This window comes from Meriones unguiculatus, chromosome 1 (genome assembly GCF_030254825.1).
Source record: "Meriones unguiculatus strain TT.TT164.6M chromosome 1, Bangor_MerUng_6.1, whole genome shotgun sequence".
Classification (NCBI taxonomy): Eukaryota; Metazoa; Chordata; class Mammalia; order Rodentia; family Muridae; genus Meriones; species Meriones unguiculatus.
In genome coordinates, this window is record NC_083349.1 from 61,735,377 (window position 1) to 61,756,430 (window position 21,054).

Genomic DNA, 21,054 nt, shown 5'->3' on the forward strand with positions numbered 1-21,054 from the left:
ACTGTTGGGACTGGAAAGGGCAGACAGCTAGAAAGTAGAGGCAGGAGGGACGCCGTAGCCCTGAATCAACTAGTTCTGAGCTCTGCCCTGCCATCAGGATCGGCAGCCCTGGGCAAGCCATCTTAAACTGTTCATTTCAGCTGGGTATTGCAGGGCACAGCTATATTCTCCACTTGGAAGATAGAGGCAGGAGAATTAGGATCAAAAAGGATTTTTTTTTTTTTTAATTCATTAAAGGATGCTGGGGTGCTTTTGGAGACAGTCATGTAGGTTTGGCTGGCCTTAAACTCACTGTGTGGCTGAGGATAACTCTTGATTCTCCTGTTTGTGCTGACCAAGTGCTAAGATTACAGGGGCACCCACAGCTCCCAGCAAAACTAACACTTGTCAAATGACAACCCTTTGATAGTGAGCTCTGAACCTGCTCTGGCAGATCCCAATAGGCACTTCTAAAGGTAGAGAAGACTAGAAGCCATTAGACTTGTTTACGGTCAAGGATATTTTGCTAAATGTCAGATTCAGTAATCTGTCTGTCTTTCTGTCTGTCTGCTTGTGTTGGGCTGTGATGGCAGATGTGCTTCCTAATGGGCAGAGGCACTCTTTTAAAAACGCTGACAAGCACTCCGGGCTTTGATTTCCACATCTACAGAAGGAGGCTACTCTGACTAGCTGACAGAGCTGCTATGGGACTCTGGTTCTGGAGACCCACAAAGAAAGAAGGAAAGTGTTCTTCCAGAAGCCAGCTGAGAGGGTCTGAGCAAAGGGGGGCCAGGTCAGCTGAGGTCTGCAGAGCTCTGGGAGCTTTCTACCCCACATAGCCCGGAGCTAGGTTTCTGCTCTGGCCTTTGCACAGCATGGTCTCAAGAGGCAGCGACCTCCAGGCAAGACAGGGAGCATGGATGCCAATCTATGCCATTTGTGGCCCAATCTAAATTGCTGCACTGAAGGCTCTTGTATCCAACAAGAATCTAGCCATTCTCTGCAGGGCCTGCGTTCTCCAGGGTTCTGAGAATGGACCCATTGTGACCATGTGGAAGTCCAGAGAGGCCAGATTCCTGCCCTGGGTGAAAAAGCTGAATCCCTGGGGGGAAGAAAAGAGTCTTGGGTCCTCTAGCCTGTGCCCTAGATGCTATGACCATCACAGACCTCAGAAGACACCCCTACACACACACACAAACAGAGGGAGAGAAAGAAAGAGAGAGATTTTGCTCATCTCCCAAGCATTCCAAAAAGTTTCTGCTGCTCTGTCCACAGAGAAACGTCAAAACACTATCTGTCTGCCTCCTCTGGCTTGTCCACCATAGTGGGGACAGGTCCTGGGTGTGTCTACAGCTCAGGGATGGCTCCATACTGTTTTGGGCCTTAGCTCAATGAGGAGGGACAGTGGGTGAGCTCAGAGCCTGGTCCAGCCACCGGCCATGCTGGAGCCTCCTGAGTCTTCAGTTACAAAGGGGCTAAAACAATTCCTGCTTGACAAAGTTGGTGTCAGTTTGGGCAATGTGCAAAGTTCTTAGCACAGTATTTGGCACGTGGGAAAGGTTCCAACGGAAAGGTTGGGTTCACAAGAGGGGCCTGGAGTGTGGATGGCAGCCCTCTCTCCAGGGAATGTTGCTGTAAGACCCTGGCTCCATCACACAGGATGCCAACTGAGGGTCATGAGAGCAAACAGATCTGGTTCTCACCTATGTACCTTCCAGGAGTCCCACCCAGTGGGAGACTCTGACAATCCATCTATGGCAAAGGTGGGGGAAGGAAGAACCACAAAGCTGAGCTCCCAGGAAAGGGGAAGTGGGGCAGGCCCATTGCCATGGCGTGGTACAAGTTCTGCCTTAGGGTATCTGACATCCGGCTGCCGCCTCTGTCAGCCGCCTATAGGTGGTTCATGAATGTCTGAAGGACTCAGAAGTGTCAACAATAAAATAAAGTGATGGGGTTCAATCATGAAGTCCCCGTGGAGAACATCAAAGAGGCCCTTCCATGTGTGGAGGTTTTCTCTGTCTCTTTCAAAGTCCATTGCTTATCTCCCAGCTTTTTAGTGGAGTCAGGATCCACAGGCAAACTGACAGCACCATCTGGGACAGGTGGGCACAGGTGGGCACTGAGGGGAGAGGAGGAAGTTGGGCTGCCTCAGAGGATGGGCCTGGGAGGGATGTGGGGAAAGCAGCCAGGCCGCAGCGAAGGGCATCTGTACAGACGGGAAGACGCTCAGGCCCTGTGGGCAAAGCCACGCTGCTGAGACCACAGGGCTGCTGGGTTGCAGTTGGGGCCCCAAGACCCCTGGGCTATGGCTCTCCTACTGCTTTCATAGTCCCTAGAAATCCCCTCTGCTGCGAGGCTAGCAGGCCTCTTGTGGGCTCCTGGATCCCAGGGAACAGGAATGAATGCCAAATAAAGATGTCTCCATTGTGGCCAGCCAAGGGGCGGCCTTAATTAGGCCTCGCCACAAAGGAGCAGGCGGCCGCCACACTGCACACAGTGGGCTCAAAGCACAGGCCAGGGCCTCCTGGCCGAGGGCCTTTGTTGCCGGGGAAACCTGGGGAAGAGCCTCCCCAGGGCAGCTTGGGCCTTCCCAATGGCCTATCACCTGTGTGTGCTACATTTCGGAGTGTGCCCCAGCGGAAAAGGCTTGCTGAAACTCTGATGGACTCCAATGGCCAGTCCAGCACTGGGGTCACAAGACCTAGGTTTCATTCAGGTCTGCTTTGTCTGAACAGGCAATACTAGCCTTCTTTGTGCCTCAGTTTGCAGGATTTGACTGGGTTCCATCAGCTCTAGGTCTCACACAGACCTGCCTCCCTCAGGCTTTGGACCCCAGATAAAGGTGGGAATGGTGGCAGTTACTACTGATCCACCCTCCCTATCCCCAATAAACATTGCTTTCTCAAGGGTGGGGAGACAGAGTTAGAATCATCATTTGTCACTATTACTAATCCTATCATTGACAAGAACCCTACATTTGTAAAGCATTTCCACCCTGTAGCTTCGAAACCACATCCTTGACAGTGCTTGGCTCACTACAAGCCTGGGGTAGATGTGCCCATTTTATAGAGGTTCACCAGGACGCTGCTCCCCACGACAGTCTGCCCTGTCTATGGGCCTCATGGGTTCTCCAAGGTTCCTGCCCTCCTGGTCTGGGCATCTTTGAATCTGTTAGAGCTTTTTTCCTGCTCAGCCACTGAACCTGGGACACCAGCAGTACAGCCTTCCTGGGGACCCCAGCCTCTTCCAGGCAGCTCCCAGGCCTCGAGGCAGTGCCTGTCTAATCTCCACTAGGTCGGAGTCAACCTTCTTTGTGGCACCAGCTAGCTGCTCCTCTCAACACTGTTGCTCAGCCCACAGCATCCGCTGAGAACCTACTGAGTGCCAGGTTCGAGGGACTTGGGTTAAAAAAGGCTCGCTCCTCGTCTCTGGGGAGTGCAGGGTCTGGGGGTGTGGGCTGGGAGGAAGATGCCAAGGTGGCTGTGACAAAGAGGAGAAGGGAGGAGTGAGGGGTAAATCAGAGGGTGAGGGGCTGAACAGAGAGGAGAGCAGAGCAAGGCATGGTCCTGAGGTTAGAGCTGGGGAGGGAGGCTCCCCAAGAACAGGCCACCCTCAGACTCACCCTTAGCACACTGGAAGGTCACCCATATCTAACTCACTCAAGCCAATTGCTGGGTGCCAGCGGGCTGTACGTGGGCTGAAGAAGGTGCCAGGCAGTGCGCAAGCCAGCCTGTAGCTGGACCCTGGCTGCCTCCCCACCTCCCTCCCTCCCTGCTTCCCTCCCCACTGATGCCAGCGCCCAAATAAGCTGCAGGAATTGGATGTGACAGCTGACAAGCCAAGGCATCGTCTCTCTTGGGGACATTTTGTCTTAAGTGGTACATGCATAATAGGGCCTCATAGTCCCTAAATCTGGATACCTCAGCACACAGACATACATGCGAGCAAAACACCTGTAAACTAACAATACAGTGGGAAGTTTTTTCTGAAACTGGAACAATGACAGCTACACAACTGAAACTGTGCCACTGGCGAGCGAATCAGTGGCACACTTCAAGCAAGTTGAAAGGCTGGATGTGGCTTAGCAGTCGAGTACTTAGCATGGGCCAGGTTCTGGCTTCCATGTCCAAAACCATAAGAAGCACGTGAATTATAACATGTAAACTATGCATATTTGCATATGCAAATCACACATCACTAAGCGGCCCTCACCACCCTCTGGCCCTCAACACCGAGCGAGGCTCTCAGGCTACCAGCTGTCAATGGAAGTTCTAGGCTGAATGGGACATGAAGTCAGCTGCACGCACTCAGGTCACCATCCCCCAGTGACAAGTGATCTGGCTACCCCCTGGAGAGCTGAAGGGATTGATTACGATTGGTGAGAGGACTAGATTTTTCTCAGTGCTTCTAGGACCAGGCTATGTCTGATTGTTTAGAGCATTCTGTGCCCACCAGAGGGCGCTCATCCTTGGACTTTCACCGCAGAGCAAAACCCAGGAGTTCTGGAGGCCAGAGGAAAGGTCTCTAGGACCCCCTTGGATGTCTCTACAGACATGCGCCTTCAGGGTGTGCGGGGGTTATCATCTGTAGAGATCACCAGCCTCCCAGGAGAAACCAGTAGTTACACAGAACCACTGCAGGTGGCGGTAATACTCCCTGTTACCACCAGGTGGCAAAAGATACACAGAGATCTGAAGTGAGGCACTGGTTCCCAGGCATCCCAAAGTTAGGCTGGTGCTCAAACTCCAACCTCAAGCACCCTACAGGCCGCTAAGTGGCGGGATCACAGGGTTTTCACAAAGCTTGTCCCTCGCTCTGAGGTTGTGCTTGCTTATTTTGTATTTATGTTTCTGTTCTTACAACTTCTAGACCTGAGTTGTTGCACACCTGGATGGCTGCAATAGTCACCCAGCTCTGACAGGACCACAGGATGTCAGAGCTTCGGTCCCATTATCTGATGACAGAGGGTTGACAGCGAGCAATCCCCTTGTACCTGCCTCTTCTCAGAACACCTCCTAAGGCTCCTTCAGAGACAGACTCTTTCTTGAGGTCTGTTGCGGACTCCTGGCCGCCATCTAGGAGTTACATACAGAGCAGCCAGCAATGGTAAGAATGAGGCTTTGGACTCTAAGGAGAAAGGGGGCTCACCTGTCCAGCTGGAGATACCTGAGAGGGCACCTGGACCTCAGCCATAAGGGAAGAAACACGTGGGAATGACAGCCAGCGACACCCCAAGGCTGGGGATTAGGGGAGAACAGAGAGCAGGACATGAGAAAACACTGGGGCCCCAGGTCACCCCTGTACCAGAACATCCATATTTTCACTGAACTCTTGTTTAAAGGAGCGGGAAACCCTGTGTCAGCCCTGAGAACAGCTTTCTTCCTGGACCACACCCTCATTGGTCTTTGCTGGAGTTGTCAAGACCAGACAAGAGTTTGCATCCTCTTTCCTCCTGCTGGCCTCTGCAGTAGGACAGCCAGACACAGAGGTTCCGCCCCTTGGTGCTGACACCCTCTCAGGTGTCAGCACCTGAGAGTGGACACCGTTCCTGTGGGCTCCTTCCTACCACCTTCCCACCAGGGGAAGAGACTGACGGACAGAATATACAGACATGGAGGTTCACGCCTTCCCACCTCCAATCTCCCTTGGACCCACAGACCCTGGGTCCGCTGGGTTCTCTTGACCATTTCTATGAAAAGGCTCTCTGTGCACTAGCCAGTGGCCATGGATGGGCTGCTGGAAGGACAGTGTGGGCTTGCCTAGATGAATGATGACAGATGAGTAGTGCTGCCTAGCTGAGGGTCTAAACAGGACTTTGCCCAGCATAATGTGGGCTCTCTAGCCCAGTTTCTAAGCCAGAGACAAGCTGGGTACCAGACACCAAAGAAGTGATCCTAGAGTGAGGGTTCTGAGAGAGTCCTCCAAACACCAAGCTGCAGCCAGACCTGGTTCCTTCCTCATTAATAGTCTCCCCATCTGTACAGGATGGTGGGAGGTACCTTTGGATCTGGGTACAGAATGAGAATCTGAGGTTTGAAGAGAAAAGATCCCCCAAAGGTCACAGCCGAGGTGGGTATTCAGATTCCCTCGCTGCCATCAACCCAACACAAGACTCTAACCTGGAGGTAGTCAAGAGTTCATTGGCCTGTGTGGTTCCTGGCATATAACAGGTGCTCAATAAATACCTGGGGGTAAAGGAAGGCTGCAGGAAAGACTCTCCATGGCTCTTTCTGCCACCTTCCATTTCCCTCCCTGAGAGAGTGGGGAAGAGGTGGGGTGAGCCCCACACCCAGCTTCCGCCACTCTAACCAGCCCATGCCACGGCTGTGGCCTACAGGAAAGGGAGGGCCACACTGCGAAGCCACTGCCATCAAGGTCCCGTTGCCAGCCGCAATGCAGCCTGGACACTAAAATGCCTTAGGTAAGCTGACCCCCCTGTCTTGCAAGCAGGCCTGGAATTCCAATGGGTTTGAGAATGCAAGGACCCCAAAAACAGTCGCCTCAAACTCTCAGGAACCTGGCTGCACTGCCAAGATGGCCTTACACTGTCTCCCTGCTGGGTCTGAGGCAAGGCTGATAGCTTCTTCTCTTAGACCACCACCTTTCCCATGGGGAAACGTAGTGACTGCCCCATCTCCTCGGGGACTTGTTAGTTTTATCAGCTGGTCCTGGATAAGCCACCATCTCCAGGAAGGAAATGGGAGGAAGCTGGACCCGTCTGCTATGAGTCTCTGCATGTGACCTCACCCTTCCTCACCCTACCTGCTGCACCCCCTTCCCGGGAAAAGCTTGTTCCTGTTTCCCAGGTATGCCAACTTACCCTTGAGCCAGCCTGCCCCTGTCCCCACAGCCAGGGCTCTCAGTCAACTGGACTGCAGCCCAAGGCAGCCTCGCTGCATGCCTGCTCCTGGGTCCTGAGCCATGGGGATGCTAAGTGTATGCCAAAGCCAAGGGTGCTGGGATTAGGATGCTGGGGGGAGGGGGAACTTGGCCTTGTGGGGAGCAAAGTGGCTTGGGATAGAGACTTTCTAGCAACACTAAGGCCCCTGAGTCAGAAAGAAGCTGGCCCTTGAGGCAGGCTGGGGCAAGATGGTTCTGATCTGCCCAGGCCCCACCACCTCCCACCTCAAGTCTCTCTGAACATTGGGACATTGTTCTGGGTCTCAACAGAGGGCTCTGAGACCCTAAGGCTGAAGAACAAAAACTGGTTTAGCAGGGCTCTGCCTGTCCCATGAAATTTCAAGAATTTCAATTAAGGCCCTGGCAGGTTGGACAGGGAGGAATAAACTGGAGACCACGGCTCACTGCCTGAGGGGTCCCTGCAGAAGCCTCGGAGAGCTGAGCCAGTGTGAGTGGCCCTCCAGGACTGAACAGGATGAGCGGCCATATTCGTGGGCGATGGTCACAGTACCCCACACTTGCCCAGGTTCCTCTAGGTTGTCAGAATGAACTCAGTACCCCCACGGGATGCCTGAACTGAATTCCCTCTAGTTTTAAGTGTGGGTTTTAGAGTTTCACATTTTTTAAAAATTTAATCTTATTTATTTGTGTGTGGGCGTGTGTGCAGACAACGTGCCACAGTGTGTATGTGGAGCCTATTTCTTGCCTTCCATCATACGTTGCCCAGACTGAACCCAGCCACCAGGTCGGAGGGCAAGCGCCTTCACCCACTGGGCCACCTTCTTCTCCCTCTCCTTCTTCCTCTTCCTCTGGAGACAGGTCTCACGTAGCCCAGACTGCCCTTGAACTCACACTCTAGCTGGCGGTGACAATGTACAGTCTGATGCAGCATAGCTCCCTGCATGCTTCCCAAGCACTGCAGTTCCAAGGATGGCTCTTGACTGTAAGTCCCTCTGTCCTCACCCCCTGTGCCACACAGCTCCCCCAGAGCCCACACAGACAGACAAAGAAGCCCTATCATGAGCCTTTCTTGCCCACCAACCCCTGTGACTATAAGACAAGGGGCTGGGCCTAGGGAAGAGAGGTCTGAGGGAGGCCTGCACTCCTCCAGCGAATGTGCGCTTTAAGACTTGACTCCCAGCTTCTCAGCTGTGTGGTCTCCGGCTTTGGATTCACCATTTGCTAACTAGGTTGAAAGATCTTCTTCAGGCAGCCTAAGATGTAAATGACATATTTCGTGGGGTTCACAGGGCAAGGCCAGTAGGGCGACACTCTTCTCTCTCTGCCTCGCTCCTCTCTTCTCAGGATGTTCACACACACACACACACACACACACACACATACACACACACACACACTTTTTTACATGCTAGCACTCCAAGAACACAGCTACAGATAGGATGTTAGTTGAATCCAATAGGACAGTATTGCTTGGTGAGGCCTTAGGAGGTGACTAAGACACAAGAGGCAGTTGCCAAGGATGGGAGCAAAGTCTTCTAGGAGAACCCAGAGAGAGAGCTGGGATGATGGCTCAGGGGTTAAGCATGTTGACCTTAACATGCTCTTCCAGAGGACCCAGGTTCAATTCCCAGCACCCCCATGGCAGCTCACAAATGTCTGTAACTCCAGTTCCCAGGGATCTGACACCTTTACACAGACATGCATGAAGGCAAAACTACCAGTACACATCAGATAAAAACAAATAAAACACTGGGGGAAAAAGAGACCTGGCAAGCTAAGGTCAGATGGAAGGGGAGGAAAACTGCCCCTATCAGTGGACTTAGAGAGGGGCAGGGAGGAGATGAGGGAGGGAGGGTGGGATTGGGAGGGAATGAGGGAGGGGGCTACAGCTGGGACACAAAGTAAATAAACTGTAATTAATATAAAAAAACAACAACAACAAAAAACAGGGGGAGGAGCGAGCAAGCCCAGAGTTTGATCTTGAATAAAGATGGATGTCTATCTAGCAGGAAGTATTCTCATCTTTGGCTACTTAATACTACTGTGACTACCGTGAAACAGTTTCTGATACAGAGGCCACTCATTGCCTAACAGGAGCCAGTTAGCAGGACGCAAGTGGCATGCAAACAGGAAGCAGTGGGGGTGCTAGAAGGTTTAAAGAAAGACAGAAGGCTGTCCTGATGGAGAAAGAGGTGTGAGGGGTTCTCTGGGGGCTGCTTTTGTGTCCCACGCCCTGAAGCAGCAGAACAAAGGCCCCAAGTGTGGATGGCCAGCAGGTTTGAGCAGAGCTGAAAGAGGATGAAGGATAGGTGCTATCAGAGGGAGGTGACAGCGAGGGCCCTAAATGACAGGAAGATTGACCTGGGAGTGACAGAATCACAGGAGAGACCAAACAGGAGGCCAACGGTCCACAGAAGGCATGGTGATGGGCTGGCCCCAGGGCATGCAAAGAGATGGCTGGACTCAGACCGGGAGGTAGCCTAAAGGAAGCACCTGCGGGATTTGCTGAGGGGCTAGATGGTGAGCTGATGCAAACAGTCTGATCTACAAGAATGCCTGGAGCTGAGGCACAGGTCAGGGGCCTTAGAAAGAGCATTCTGTTTTCTCCAGTGTAGAAATGCGCACGTGTGTTCAAAGTCAGAGGGGCAGCCTTTCTGGAATGTCTGCAGGAGAACGAACACCATGCCTGCTCTGTGCCCATCAAAGGGGGCTAGAAAAGGACCCTTTCTGTGCCAGGCCCCTGGCTGTACAGAGCAATAGACAGCCACCACGGTGGCCCGTGAGAGGATCAAAGCCCAGAGCTACTGCCCACTTCCCCAAGACTGGACTGTCCACACCTTGTCTTGCCTATAAGATAGCACAGGTGGCCCTGGCGCCCAGTGGCACGAAACCAAAGATGCACCGCAGCAGTGCGTTTGAGAGAGGCCAGGTTGCCTGCAAAATCCCAACGCAATGCACTGGCTTTGATAATTCGATTACTCTCTTCAGAGTCGACACAAGTCAAAATGCTCTAACTTGATCCATATTTATGTTTCTGGGTGGGGGCTGGGACATGAACCGTGGCCAAGAAAGGTAAGCAGCCCTTAGAGGGAGGGGCAGGCGCTTGGCTAATATAGCGTCAGGCGGTCAGCCCAGGGTCACGGGGCGGCCTGGGCCTCCTTCAGAGTGGGGCACAAGTCTCTCCCTGGGAGGGAGAGATGGAGGGAAGGAGGAAGAAAGGGAGGGAGGAGGGGCCCAGAGGCAGTGCAGAGATGAGCCAGGGCTAGAGGACCAACCCCTTTTGAACTCTCATCTCACACCTTCCACATTTGAGCCACCGGTCATCCGGTACTACCTCAAGAAAGAGGCAGCTAGCTCCCGTCTCCATGGTAACATAAAAGGCCAAATGCTTTTCACCCTGTTCCTGCCGAGCTGTGCCCTGCGTGGCCGAGCGTGCCCTGAGTCCCAGCCTGTTCTGTGTCCAGGCTTTTGCAGACAACCGCGTGAGCACTGACTGTGTGTCATTGTACACTGACTGGGTTTTCTCCGGGGGCCTCTCGCCCACCACCATGCATCCAGTATCAGTTTGCACTGGAAACAGGAAACTAGGGTTCTAGAAGTTGCACAAATGGTCAAAGAGCCTTAGGTGACAATGACTGACTTAGAGCATGACACAGAACAGTCACCTGCATTCCCTGGGCTGTTGTGTGGGTGCTACCATTTCTGGGAAGGGCCTTCTGGTGGTGGGCACAAGGCTAGTCTATTGGACACCATCAGCTCACTGGACCACATGTGAAATGGGGCCCATTCATTTAGCTGACTGGCAAAGAACAGGGGCTGAAATAAAGGTGCTTTCAACCATTAACACTCCCCCTTTCCCTTTAAGCACCCGATCCTGGTGCTCCACCACCAGGAGTAGCAGTGTTCTCCCTGGCACTATGGAAGGAGAGGGAAAGGCCATCACAGCCGGGAACAAGCAATACCAGGTTGTGACCCAGAGCCACGGCTACCCTGGAGAGCCAAGACGTAACAGAGGAGCAGAACCGGGAGGAGAGAGAAGACTGAAGAGCCAGGACCACACGTTCCCAGACGGGAGGCAAAGGGAGAGGTGGAAAGTTTCAAAAGGCTTATTTGAAACCTGGAGATATGGGTGCAGCCTGCTTGCCTGCCCATCATCTGCAGTGAGAACCTATATTATCTAGGCACAACCCTTCTGTCCCCTTTGGGGCACAGTCTCACTTATGTAGGCCAGGCTGGCCTCGAACTCACAGAGATCCGCCTGCCTCTGCCTCCTGAGAGCTGGGATTAAAGGCATGCACTACCATGACTAGCTTTCACTTCTTTTAAAGTAATTTAATTATGTATGTATGTATGTTTAATGATATATATATATATATATATAGAGAGAGAGAGAGAGAGAGAGAGGTGTATGTATGCAAATATGTTCACTGCAGCAAAAAATAAGGAGCTTTGGCTGTTCCCTGACTTTAAAAGCTATATAATTATGGCTCATACGCCTGCTGATGATAGGGGACCCTTCTAGGAAGCTACCTACAGCAGCCTTCTGCAGCAGGAGCACTGGGAATGGTGACTATTGCCTAGCTGCATCCTCAGCTGGTTAGCATTGCTAGGTCTCCTCTCCCAGGTGCCCACGTTCTCAGCCTCCCTACAGGCTTCTGATGCGGCCCATACTTCCCAGTCATGCAGAAGAGATGGAAGCCACTACTCACTCTTTTGGGGGGTTGATATCCTCAGGCCGTGCCTCAAAGAACCGAAAGACTTCATCACACTGTGAAATGTGGGGAGGCAGCCGGACAAGTGCCTGCGAAAGACAAGGAGATGAGGTCATTAGGTATGAGGACCCAGATAGCATCAGCTCAGCGCCCGGGGGAGGGGGTGGCCCTCAAGTACTATGCCGTGGGAAACACAGTCAGCCAGCCAGGCAACAGGGAACTGAAAGAGAGAGAAAATAATCCATCTATCAACCCATGCATCCATTTAAAACAACAGCAACAAAATCACCACCAACTACAAAAGTATCTTGGAGCTGGGCATGTTCAGTCAGTAGAATGGTTTGTCCAGCATGCTAGTAGCCCTGGGCTCTGTCCTCAGATATTCAGAACCTGATCCTGGTGTTCAAACTTCCAGCATTTGAAAAGTAAAGGCAGGAGGGTCAGAAGTACAAAGTAATCTTGGTTGTACACTTTCTGGTCAACCTTAACTAATGAGATTTTGTAAAAAAAAAAAACAAAAAAAAAGAAACAACTAACAACGAAGCAAAACCCAATAAATGAAAACCAACAGCATCAACTACCATCAAGGGATAGTGGTGCCTGTCTGTAGTTCCAACACTCAGGAGGCAGAAGCAGGAGGATCGCCCAAGTCTGGGGCCGGCCAGGGTTACCTAACGACACCTACATGTCTGCCATGCTGGTGTGAGCACTGAGTTCGGATCCCCAGGACCCCGGTGAAGCTGGATATGCACATTTCTGCAATCCCAGCTATCCTACGTCTAGTGGCAGGCAGAGGCAGGACAGTCCCCGAGAGCTCATGGATGAGCTAGCCTGGTTCATACAAAAAAGAACAGAGTCCCTGTTTTAAATTTAAACATGTACACACACACACACACACACACACACACACACACACACACACCAAGCCAACCAATCTGCTAGACAACTAATGATCAGTCAACCATCTGGCCAACAGTTTCAGTAACTATGTGTGGTGGCTTGAATGAGGATGTCCCCATTGCATCCGGCATTGAATACATGGTCCGTTTTTGGTGGTATTGTTTGAAGAGGCTTACGAAGTATGGTCTTGCATCACTGGGAGCCAGGACCAGTTTACTCTCTCTTCCTGTCTTGGTTGCTGGAGGTTGGTCTAATGCTAATTATTGGCACTCAAGATCTGGTTACTGTGCCAGATACACCCATCCTGGTTTGTGTAAAAATGCCTAAAACATTATACCTGATCGGTTCATTAAATGGCCTATACCTGGGCAGGGCAGAATGGGGTAGGCGTGGCCAGGTTCCTGGGCTTTGGAGGACAGAGGAAGCAGGAAGAATCACGAGAATCATGGGACAAACAGACAGGAAGAGAGGAAGAAGGAGGCCACCACCATGGGTTAGGGTGGAGGAAAAAACCACATGGGACTAGAGAAAGGACTCCAATGACGTCGTGTAAAGGCCTAGATAAGGAATAAAGGCAAGTATTTATAAGATTATGGATGGAAGATAGAGTGGTTAAGGAGGATGGCATTGGATGGGGGCTGGAAGATGGATGGTGAGGTGATTCAGAGAGTAGGTAAAAATATCTGCCCAACCCAAGGTAAATAAGGCAATTATAAAATCTAATAGGTATCCGTGTCTTATTATTTGTGATAGCAGGTTAGATAATACTGCTGTGATAATCTTAGGGCTAATAATAAATCAGATAGACCAACACTCATATTTTACTAATTACTACAACATGTGGTTAAGGATGTGAGCTCTCGGCTTGCTACTCCAGCCACTGTGCCTCCTGCTGACCACCGTGGTGGACTCTCTGGAACTGTAAGGCCAATAACCCTGCCTTCTGTAAGCTGACTTGATCATGGTGTTTTTTCACAACAACGGGAAAGTAATTTATACGCCGTGCAAACAAACGGTCAATTAAAGAAGCAGAAGTTAACCAAGCAATAAGCAATGAGCACTGAGTTCAGGTTTCAGGTTGGCAGGGCTGGTCATTCCTCAGAAGCCCTGAAGGAATCTCATCCTACTCAAAAACTAAGTCTGAGGCCCTTAACCTAACAAGGTGGGGTTCACCCTCACCAGCCCACAGAACAGTTCAGACCCTTAACCTATCAGGAGAGCGCTCACCCTACAAGCCTCACCTTTCCCTAGCCGTACCTGGACTGCACAGTTGTGTTTCCTAGACACTGCAGGGCTGGTTCTTAGTGACAAATTGAGAAACGCAACAGAGGACAAATATGTGCTGTGACAGAGTCAGACAGGAACTTAAGTGGTCATCTCGTTTCCATTCCTACAACAATGGAAACGAGATGGCAGGAAGGGCCCAGAAGCTAAACTCTGAGGTGGGGTTGCTCATGCATGGTGGCTGTGGAAGCTGCATGAAGGTAGAACAGTTCAAGCGCAGGGGGCAAGGAAACTGGGAGCGGTTGGACAGGACTTGTCAGAGTAAAGTCCTTGTAGACAAAAGTACTGGAAGGCTGAAGGATGGAGAGAAGGAATCCTATGATGATTAAGTGGACCGAGAGGACTGTTGTCCAGAGTTGGAGTCTCCCACTGAAGGGAGAACGAGAGTAAGATCAGCGTTCACCCTCTCTAGCCAAGGACACATGGGGGTCCAGGCCTGGCTCTAACTAAGAGGTGGGGAGGAAGGCAGGGCCCCTCTCTCAATATGGGAGAAATACTGGAATAAGGAGAGACTCTTGGATCAGACAGGACAGTCAAAGTAGGGCAGAGGGTCAAGGCCAAAGAAACAGAGGGCTGGAGCCAGGAGAAAGGGGGGAGCTACGATGTCCCTGAACTCCACACCAGGCCCTACTTCAGAGGCTCCATCCAGGCCCCTGCAGTCCAGTGATCAGTTCTGAGTGGTCCCTGGGAATCCTCAGGATGGCCCCACCCCCACCCGACGATGAGGAAGATCCATGGTGAACATCACCCTGGCCACCCGAGGGGCCTGGAAAGACATTGAATATAAGCCTTGAGCACACAGGGACTTTAGTCCGTTCTGTTGATGGCAACTCAGGGCAGAAATTCAGTTTATATCTGAATGAAAGAGCAGATGAGTGAAAAGTGAGCAAACAACAGAGCTTGATGTCTAGAAGCTGATACTCAGAGACAGAGAGGGAGGCCCAAGAAAGCACCCTCGGCCTTGCGTGGCCACAACTGAGTTACAATATGGGGCAAAGAGGAGCACAATTTAACTTTCTGAGCTGGTCAGACAACCCAACTCTATTACCCAGCATTAGGTATCCAACCAAGAAGCACTTCTTCATGCCAAATCCACGCCCAGGCAAGATGGGACAAGATCTGACAAGAGCAGACCTCAGCAAATGAGAACATTTTGCAACTCTTCCTTTAACTCCAGCCAGTTTTCCCTAGAGCCTGTGGCTTTACAAAGGTCTCCAACCTCCCCACCAACAACCAGGAAGCTGCAAAGAAGTCAAATGAACAGCAATGAACAAGAGCTCTGCTGGGCATTGTCTCCAATGCCAATTTCTCCAGCCACCTGACAACAGGAGGGCTTTTCAGAGTGCGTATGTGTGACACTGGAAGAGGAAGACAGGACATACCCTTGAGGGGGCACATTGCCTCTGCTTATAGTGGGGACACAGAGCTTATAGTGCTGTGAGGAAGGAGCTGTCAAAGGAGAAAGTGGCAGGATCCAAGTGCTCAAAATGCCAAAGGTGGGTGAATGCGGCCCCCAAAGGCCACCAGGTCCTCACCTAACATACGGGGCACATTCTGTGTTCTCCCCAAGGAAGGGTGGAAGGAAAAAAATATGAGCAAGGGACAGACAGAGAGGAAAGCAGGAGAGAAAAAGGAAGGAGGAGAGGGGCCAGGCATGGACAGAAAGGGCTCACTGGGGGGCGGGCAGAGGTTCCCAGGGTGGGCTTTAAGGATCAAGCTAGGCAGAACCAAGGGAAGCCATCACCAGGTTGGGCCTGTGTTCAGTCCCTGTCAGGATGACCTCAGAAAGGTGATGCAGTGGAAAGCAAGAGTCAGCTGGCCGGGAGGGTCCTGGACCCTACTGGACGCCTCCACCCCTAAAACAGAGGGCTCTTCATGCCAAAGAGAGTGAGTGGTGCTCGGGGCAGAGGACGCGTGGGCCACAGACAAAGAAGTCTTTCGGTGGAATGACAGTGACATCTTGACTTCCCAGGGAGCCTGCAGGGAGCTTGTCACGGGCTCATCCTGATTGCTGGCTGACAACAGAGGCTCCCAGGTCTGGAACAGCCTAGTTCTGGCCAAAACCACTTAACAAAAGTGGCTGGTGCTGAATGGCCTGTCCCCAGGCCATACCAGTGCTGGCACTAGGGAGCAGGAACCCAAGCCTGGCCACACTGAGCAAGGTAGGGTGGGGGCCAGGGTCCCAGCTCAGGTCTTGGGTTCTGCCGAAGGACATTCATGGTGCCTGTCATGTATGAAGTGAAGCCGGGCAGCCCTGGGTGTGAGTCCTGCCCCTGCCGTGAGATGAAGAATGCTTTACCTGCCCTCTCCGAGCTCAACACGCTGGATTTGACAGTAGAACTGTCACCGTTAAGTGGTCATGAATCCGAGGAGCCCAGCACAGAGGCTGGCTAGGCTGGCACTGAGCAAACTCTGGGTACATCGTAGCTGTTACATCACTACCGTTCTTTAGGTCAAAGCAATGACGCACCAGCAAGAACTCCAGATGTGTCAGGAGCCCTTGACAAATGCAGCTGTGCATTTGTGTGTGAGCCTGGGCAGCTCACGTCATCTTTGGTTATCAGTTCTTCCAGGGGTGGGATGGGGTGCGGGGGGTGGGGGGAGCCTAGTTCTGGAATCCCAGATTAAAATGACTTCCATGAGTACATACAAGATGGCACCTTAAAGGCCCTGCCTTCCTGGCCTGGACCATCGCCATGCTTGTTAGCATAGCAAAGCCCCCAAGACATTCCGCAGGAATGTTGCTGAGGCCAGCTTGCTGTCAATCAGAACATCCGAGGAGTGTGGCTCATGTGCACTATCAACTCAGAAAGAAAGGCTGTGACCATGATTCTAATTCCACAGAAGAAACTAAAGTCTGGGTAGGTTAAGTGGTCTGAGGAAAGCGGGGGCTCGAGCAGCTAGGGCCACCTAGCCAGTCGGTAGCATCATTCTGTGTCAGTAGCCAGGATCCAGGCTCTCTGCTTCCAGCATTCCTCACTAGAATCTACGAGGTGTCCCGAAGGTCCTTAAGCTCCAGGGCCAGTACATTGTCATTAGGGAGATATCTGTCTGACCTATGGCTCTGGCAGCCTTTCCATACCCAGGAGAGGTCATAGGGTTGGCTTCAGGCACTGGTCAAGGGTTAAGGAGTCTGCCCTCACACCCTTGTATTCAGGCAGGAGGGAATGAGTGGGAGTGTGTAGAGGGGAGGGAAATGGGGACAGTTCAGCCTCTGAGCTGCTCAGTTCCTGCGGCTATCTGCTGAGTGACTCCTGCCCCTCCACCTTTGCCTTTTGGTGACTGGTTGGTGAAGCCACTGAGAATGAAGAAAAGCCAGGGGTGTAGGGTTCCTAGGCTGGGGAATGACGCTGCTCTGCTCTGATGAACCACCAGTGCACACTTTTTCTGTCCTAACCTGATCCAGGGGTTCTGGTTCTTGCTTCACTCCTAGATTGTTTCCTTAGAACCCAGTGCCAGGGCAGATGGGTCATATTGAACAGGGTGGGGGAAGGGAAGAAAGGAGGAAGAGAGAGAGAGAGAGAGACACTTCCATTCAGCCGTGGGGAATAGCAATGGCTCAGGATGAGTATGGTAGGCCATAGCTATCATCCTGGCAACTCAGAAGGCTGAGCGTTATGCAGCAGAATCCTCTTGACTTAACACCTTCCACCCTGGAGCGAAGCTAGCTAAGACGTTAGAAAGGGGGTGAACCTAACAGGATGTTTTCCAAGTGGAGGTGAAACATTCCACCCTGTGCGGAGCTTTAAGCACAGAACTAAAGGCTGTAGGAAGTCCCTGAAACCGATCAGAACCACTAGGCGCCTTCCTCCCGCAAGTATGCATAAGCTGTAGGGACTGCTGAGAGGCTCTCAGACCCCAAAGCTGCCTGGAAGGACCGTCGACCAGCCAAGCTGCCTGGGAGAGGCTCCATCAACTGAGCTGTCTGGAAAAGATGTTCTTCAATTACTTAAGCTTCCAGATTGTGTGAGCGGTCACCATGTTGGGATGGGTTTTGCTGGGGTGGCTGTCTTATGTCATTTCTGATCCTGTGCGCTCCCTCTCCCATATTCCTGTAGGTAACCTCACTAAAACTCATTGGTTCGCCAAGTTGGACTTTGGGAACATCCATACTTTGTCCCTATCTGGGGTGAACAGACACTTGTTCTCACCTCCCAAAGGAGAGTGTCATACAACATTGAGACAGCAGTTGCCTGTGCAATTGAGGCTGATTACACAGTGAGAGTCTGAATCAAACAGCAAATGAACAGACGGGCAGGGGCAGACAAGGGGAGCCATGGAATGAAATCTCGCAGTACTGTCTGTGAGGGTGGTGGTGGTGGGCAGTGACCCTGGCTGGTCACAGATCCTACCATCTGACGGCAGAGTGGTGGAGAGCACCTCTCAGCAGTGAGCACGGCCTCGGGGTATGCCTCACTGACCTTGGAAGGGTCACTGGGTCTCCTGGGCAACTGCAGCCTAGCCCTCAGCTTGCTTGCTTGCTTGCTTGCTTGCTTTTGTTGTTTTATTTGTGGATTGTTGTTTGTTTGTTTGTTTGTTTTGCTTTGCTTTTTTAAGACAGAGTTTCTCTGTGTAGCTCTAGCTGTCCTGGAACTCACTCGGTAGACAGGTTGGCCTCAGAATCAGAGATCCACCTGCCTCTGCCTCCTGAGCGCTGGGGCTAAAGGCGTGTACCAAGAGAGGCAGACCTCCTTTTCTAACTCAGAAGGATTAAAGGCCAGCCTGCATGGGCCTGCTCTGACACATCCATAAAGTCTTCCTTAGGAGATGACATTCAGATGGTGAAGCCCTGATCTAGCCAACAGCCCCGACTCTGGGATGCTCCTATCCATGCAAATAAGGTCAGAAGGCCCCCTCTTACAGGTCCCACAACTGTAGCTCTCCTGTTCAAAACCTGATTCCCAGGAGGTAAGATGCTGTGGCTTCCTCCTCCAGCTGGCCCACAATCAGGATGCCACAGGCTTGGTAGCTCAGGGTCAGGATGACCAGAGCCATAAGCTACAGCTGGAAGGCTTCCTCTCGCCTCTGCGGTCTCCACTAACTTTGCTCATTTATTTAACTTCTTAAAGCAGTAAAAAGCTTGGCTGCAGCCATTGGTTCAGAAATAGTGAATGTACTTTAATGAGGAAAAAAGGATATTGATCTGAAGAAGAGAGATCTCTAGCTCAGGGCATTCATTCATCATTTACAATAAGGCAGAACATGTGACCCAGGCCAATCTGGACAGAATTCAAACCTGGGTTTCATTGGGAGGAGAAGGACCACTTGTCTTCCTGGAGGGTAAGGAATGGCAGTTAAGAACTCAATTCTCATTTAAAATTTGCAGGATCGGTTCTTTACTAACCTGTAGAGAGGGTCTCAGGCAGCTTAGCATAGTCAACTGAGGCTGGCCTTAAACTCCCGGTCCGCCTGCCTCTGCCTCCTAAGTGCTTGGGTTGTAGGCATGTGCCACTGTGCCAGGCCTGACTTAAACATCTGTGTTGCCAAGCATGATTCATTATAAAATATTGGAATTATAAAGTCTTGAAACAAAAAGTATCTTGGTTACTTTGAAATTGCTATGACAGCACATGATGACCAAGGCAAGTTATACCAGAAAGCATTTAATTTGCGGTTCATGGTTCCAGAGGATTAACCCGTGACCACCATAGCTGGGAGCACGGAAGCAGGCGGGCAGACATGGTGCTGCCGTAGTGCCTGAGAGCCCGTATCTCGAGAAAACAACCATGAGGCTGAGAAAGAAAGCGAACTGAGAACGGCATGGGCTTTTTGAAACCTTAAAACTCACCCCCAATGACACACTCCTCCAACAAGGTCACACTTCCTAATACTTCCCAAACAGTTCCACCAACTGGGGACAAAGTATTCAACTATACGAGCCTGTGGGGGAGGGGGTATTACCATTCGAACCACCACAGAAAGGGACCTTACCAGTAAGAGCTCAGTACAGGGACAGCATTTCCGAAGTCACTTAACAGTGATGTGCATTCCCACTCAGCTCCTGGGGGGCTGTGGCTTTCATTGCCGTTTGTTTGCGGTCACACAACTCAAGCCTGCTGGACCAGACTCCAGCTCTTCTCATTGTAGTGTGCGTTGATGAAACGACCTGCTATTCTTCCCTCCTTAGGATTCTTCACTTTGAGCCAGCCCAGGTGGCCTTTTCCATCTTCCTACCTCAACCTCCTGATCCTTAGGATTATAGGATCATAGCCTCCTTGGGAGTGCACACACACACACACACACACACACACACACTCCCATGTGCAGAGGCGAGGGAAAGACATCAAGCTGTGTGTCCTAGTCTAACATTCTTTGCTTTGCTCCTTTGAGTCAGACTTTCTCATAGAATCCGGCCTCACGGATCTTCCTGTGTCTGCTCTGCCCAGCGTGGGGTTACAGGTGCATGAGGCCACATCTGGCTTTGTTCATCAATGCTGGGGATTTCAACTTAAGCCCTCACTCTTGCACAGCAAACATCCCTAGCCAGTGAGTCATCCTCCCACTTCCCCCTTGGAATTCTTAAAACACACACACACACACACACACACACACTTACATATATCTATGGCTGGACAGACGGCTCAGCAGTTAGGAGCACTGGCTGCTTTTACAGAGGACCCAGGCTCAATTCCCAGCACCCACACATGGGCTCACAAACACCTATCCCAGGACCCAACAGCCTCTTCTGGCCTCCATGGGCGCTGCTGACATACATTCAGGCAAAACCCTCATACACATAAGATAAAAATAAATCCAAAATGTTCACTTTCAACATTTCTGTCTCTTCCTTCCCTCCCTCCTTTGTGCTGTACATGTGCCGTCAGAGGACAGCATGCAGAAGTTGGCTCTCCCCTTCTACCGCAGGGTGCTGAACTCACGTCTTCAGGCTTGCTGGCATGTGCCTTTACTTGCTAGCTCCTTCCCTTGAGTCACCTTCCACAGTGGGTACTGGTGAGCTGTAGGTTTGCTTTCCTTTTCAGAGGCTGTGGGGTCAAACCCAGGGCTCGGGCACACTCTACCATTACACTGTAGCTTTAACCATTGCTTTTTTGAGACATGATTTTCTATGTATTCCAGGCTGGTCCTAGACTCATCCCCTCCTGCCCACTAGGATTACAAGCATGTGCCACTATGCCCAGCGTAACTAGAAATTCTATTTCTATTGAAGTCAGTGGTATCATAAATAACAGTAAATTTTTAATGCTTTCTGTCTATTCTTATTAGTTATTTTTTTTCAGTACAAGGTACTGAACTTAGTAGGCAAGTGTTCTACCATGGAGACAACCCCAGTCTTTTACTTGATTTTAATACTTAAAAA

General features: G+C 51.4%; 1 protein-coding gene and 1 long non-coding RNA gene across 4 annotated transcripts in view; one reads left to right on the plus strand and one right to left on the minus strand.

Annotated features, from left to right (window-relative positions):
* Sh3pxd2a (SH3 and PX domains 2A) overlaps nucleotides 1-21,054 on the minus strand; it is a 204,687-nt gene that overhangs the window by 89,690 nt on the left and 93,943 nt on the right. For all 3 annotated transcript variants that reach the window (XM_021640215.2, XM_021640216.2, XM_021640217.2), the window contains exon 5: nucleotides 11,550-11,641. In XM_021640215.2, the coding sequence (XP_021495890.1) occupies nucleotides 11,550-11,641 (92 nt within the window). The remainder of the gene's footprint in view (nucleotides 1-11,549; nucleotides 11,642-21,054) is intronic.
* On the plus strand, nucleotides 4,962-10,817 carry LOC132648093 (uncharacterized). The gene is made up of 3 exons (XR_009586473.1): nucleotides 4,962-5,085; nucleotides 6,317-6,400; nucleotides 10,706-10,817. It is a non-coding gene; the product is annotated as an uncharacterized LOC132648093 (long non-coding RNA).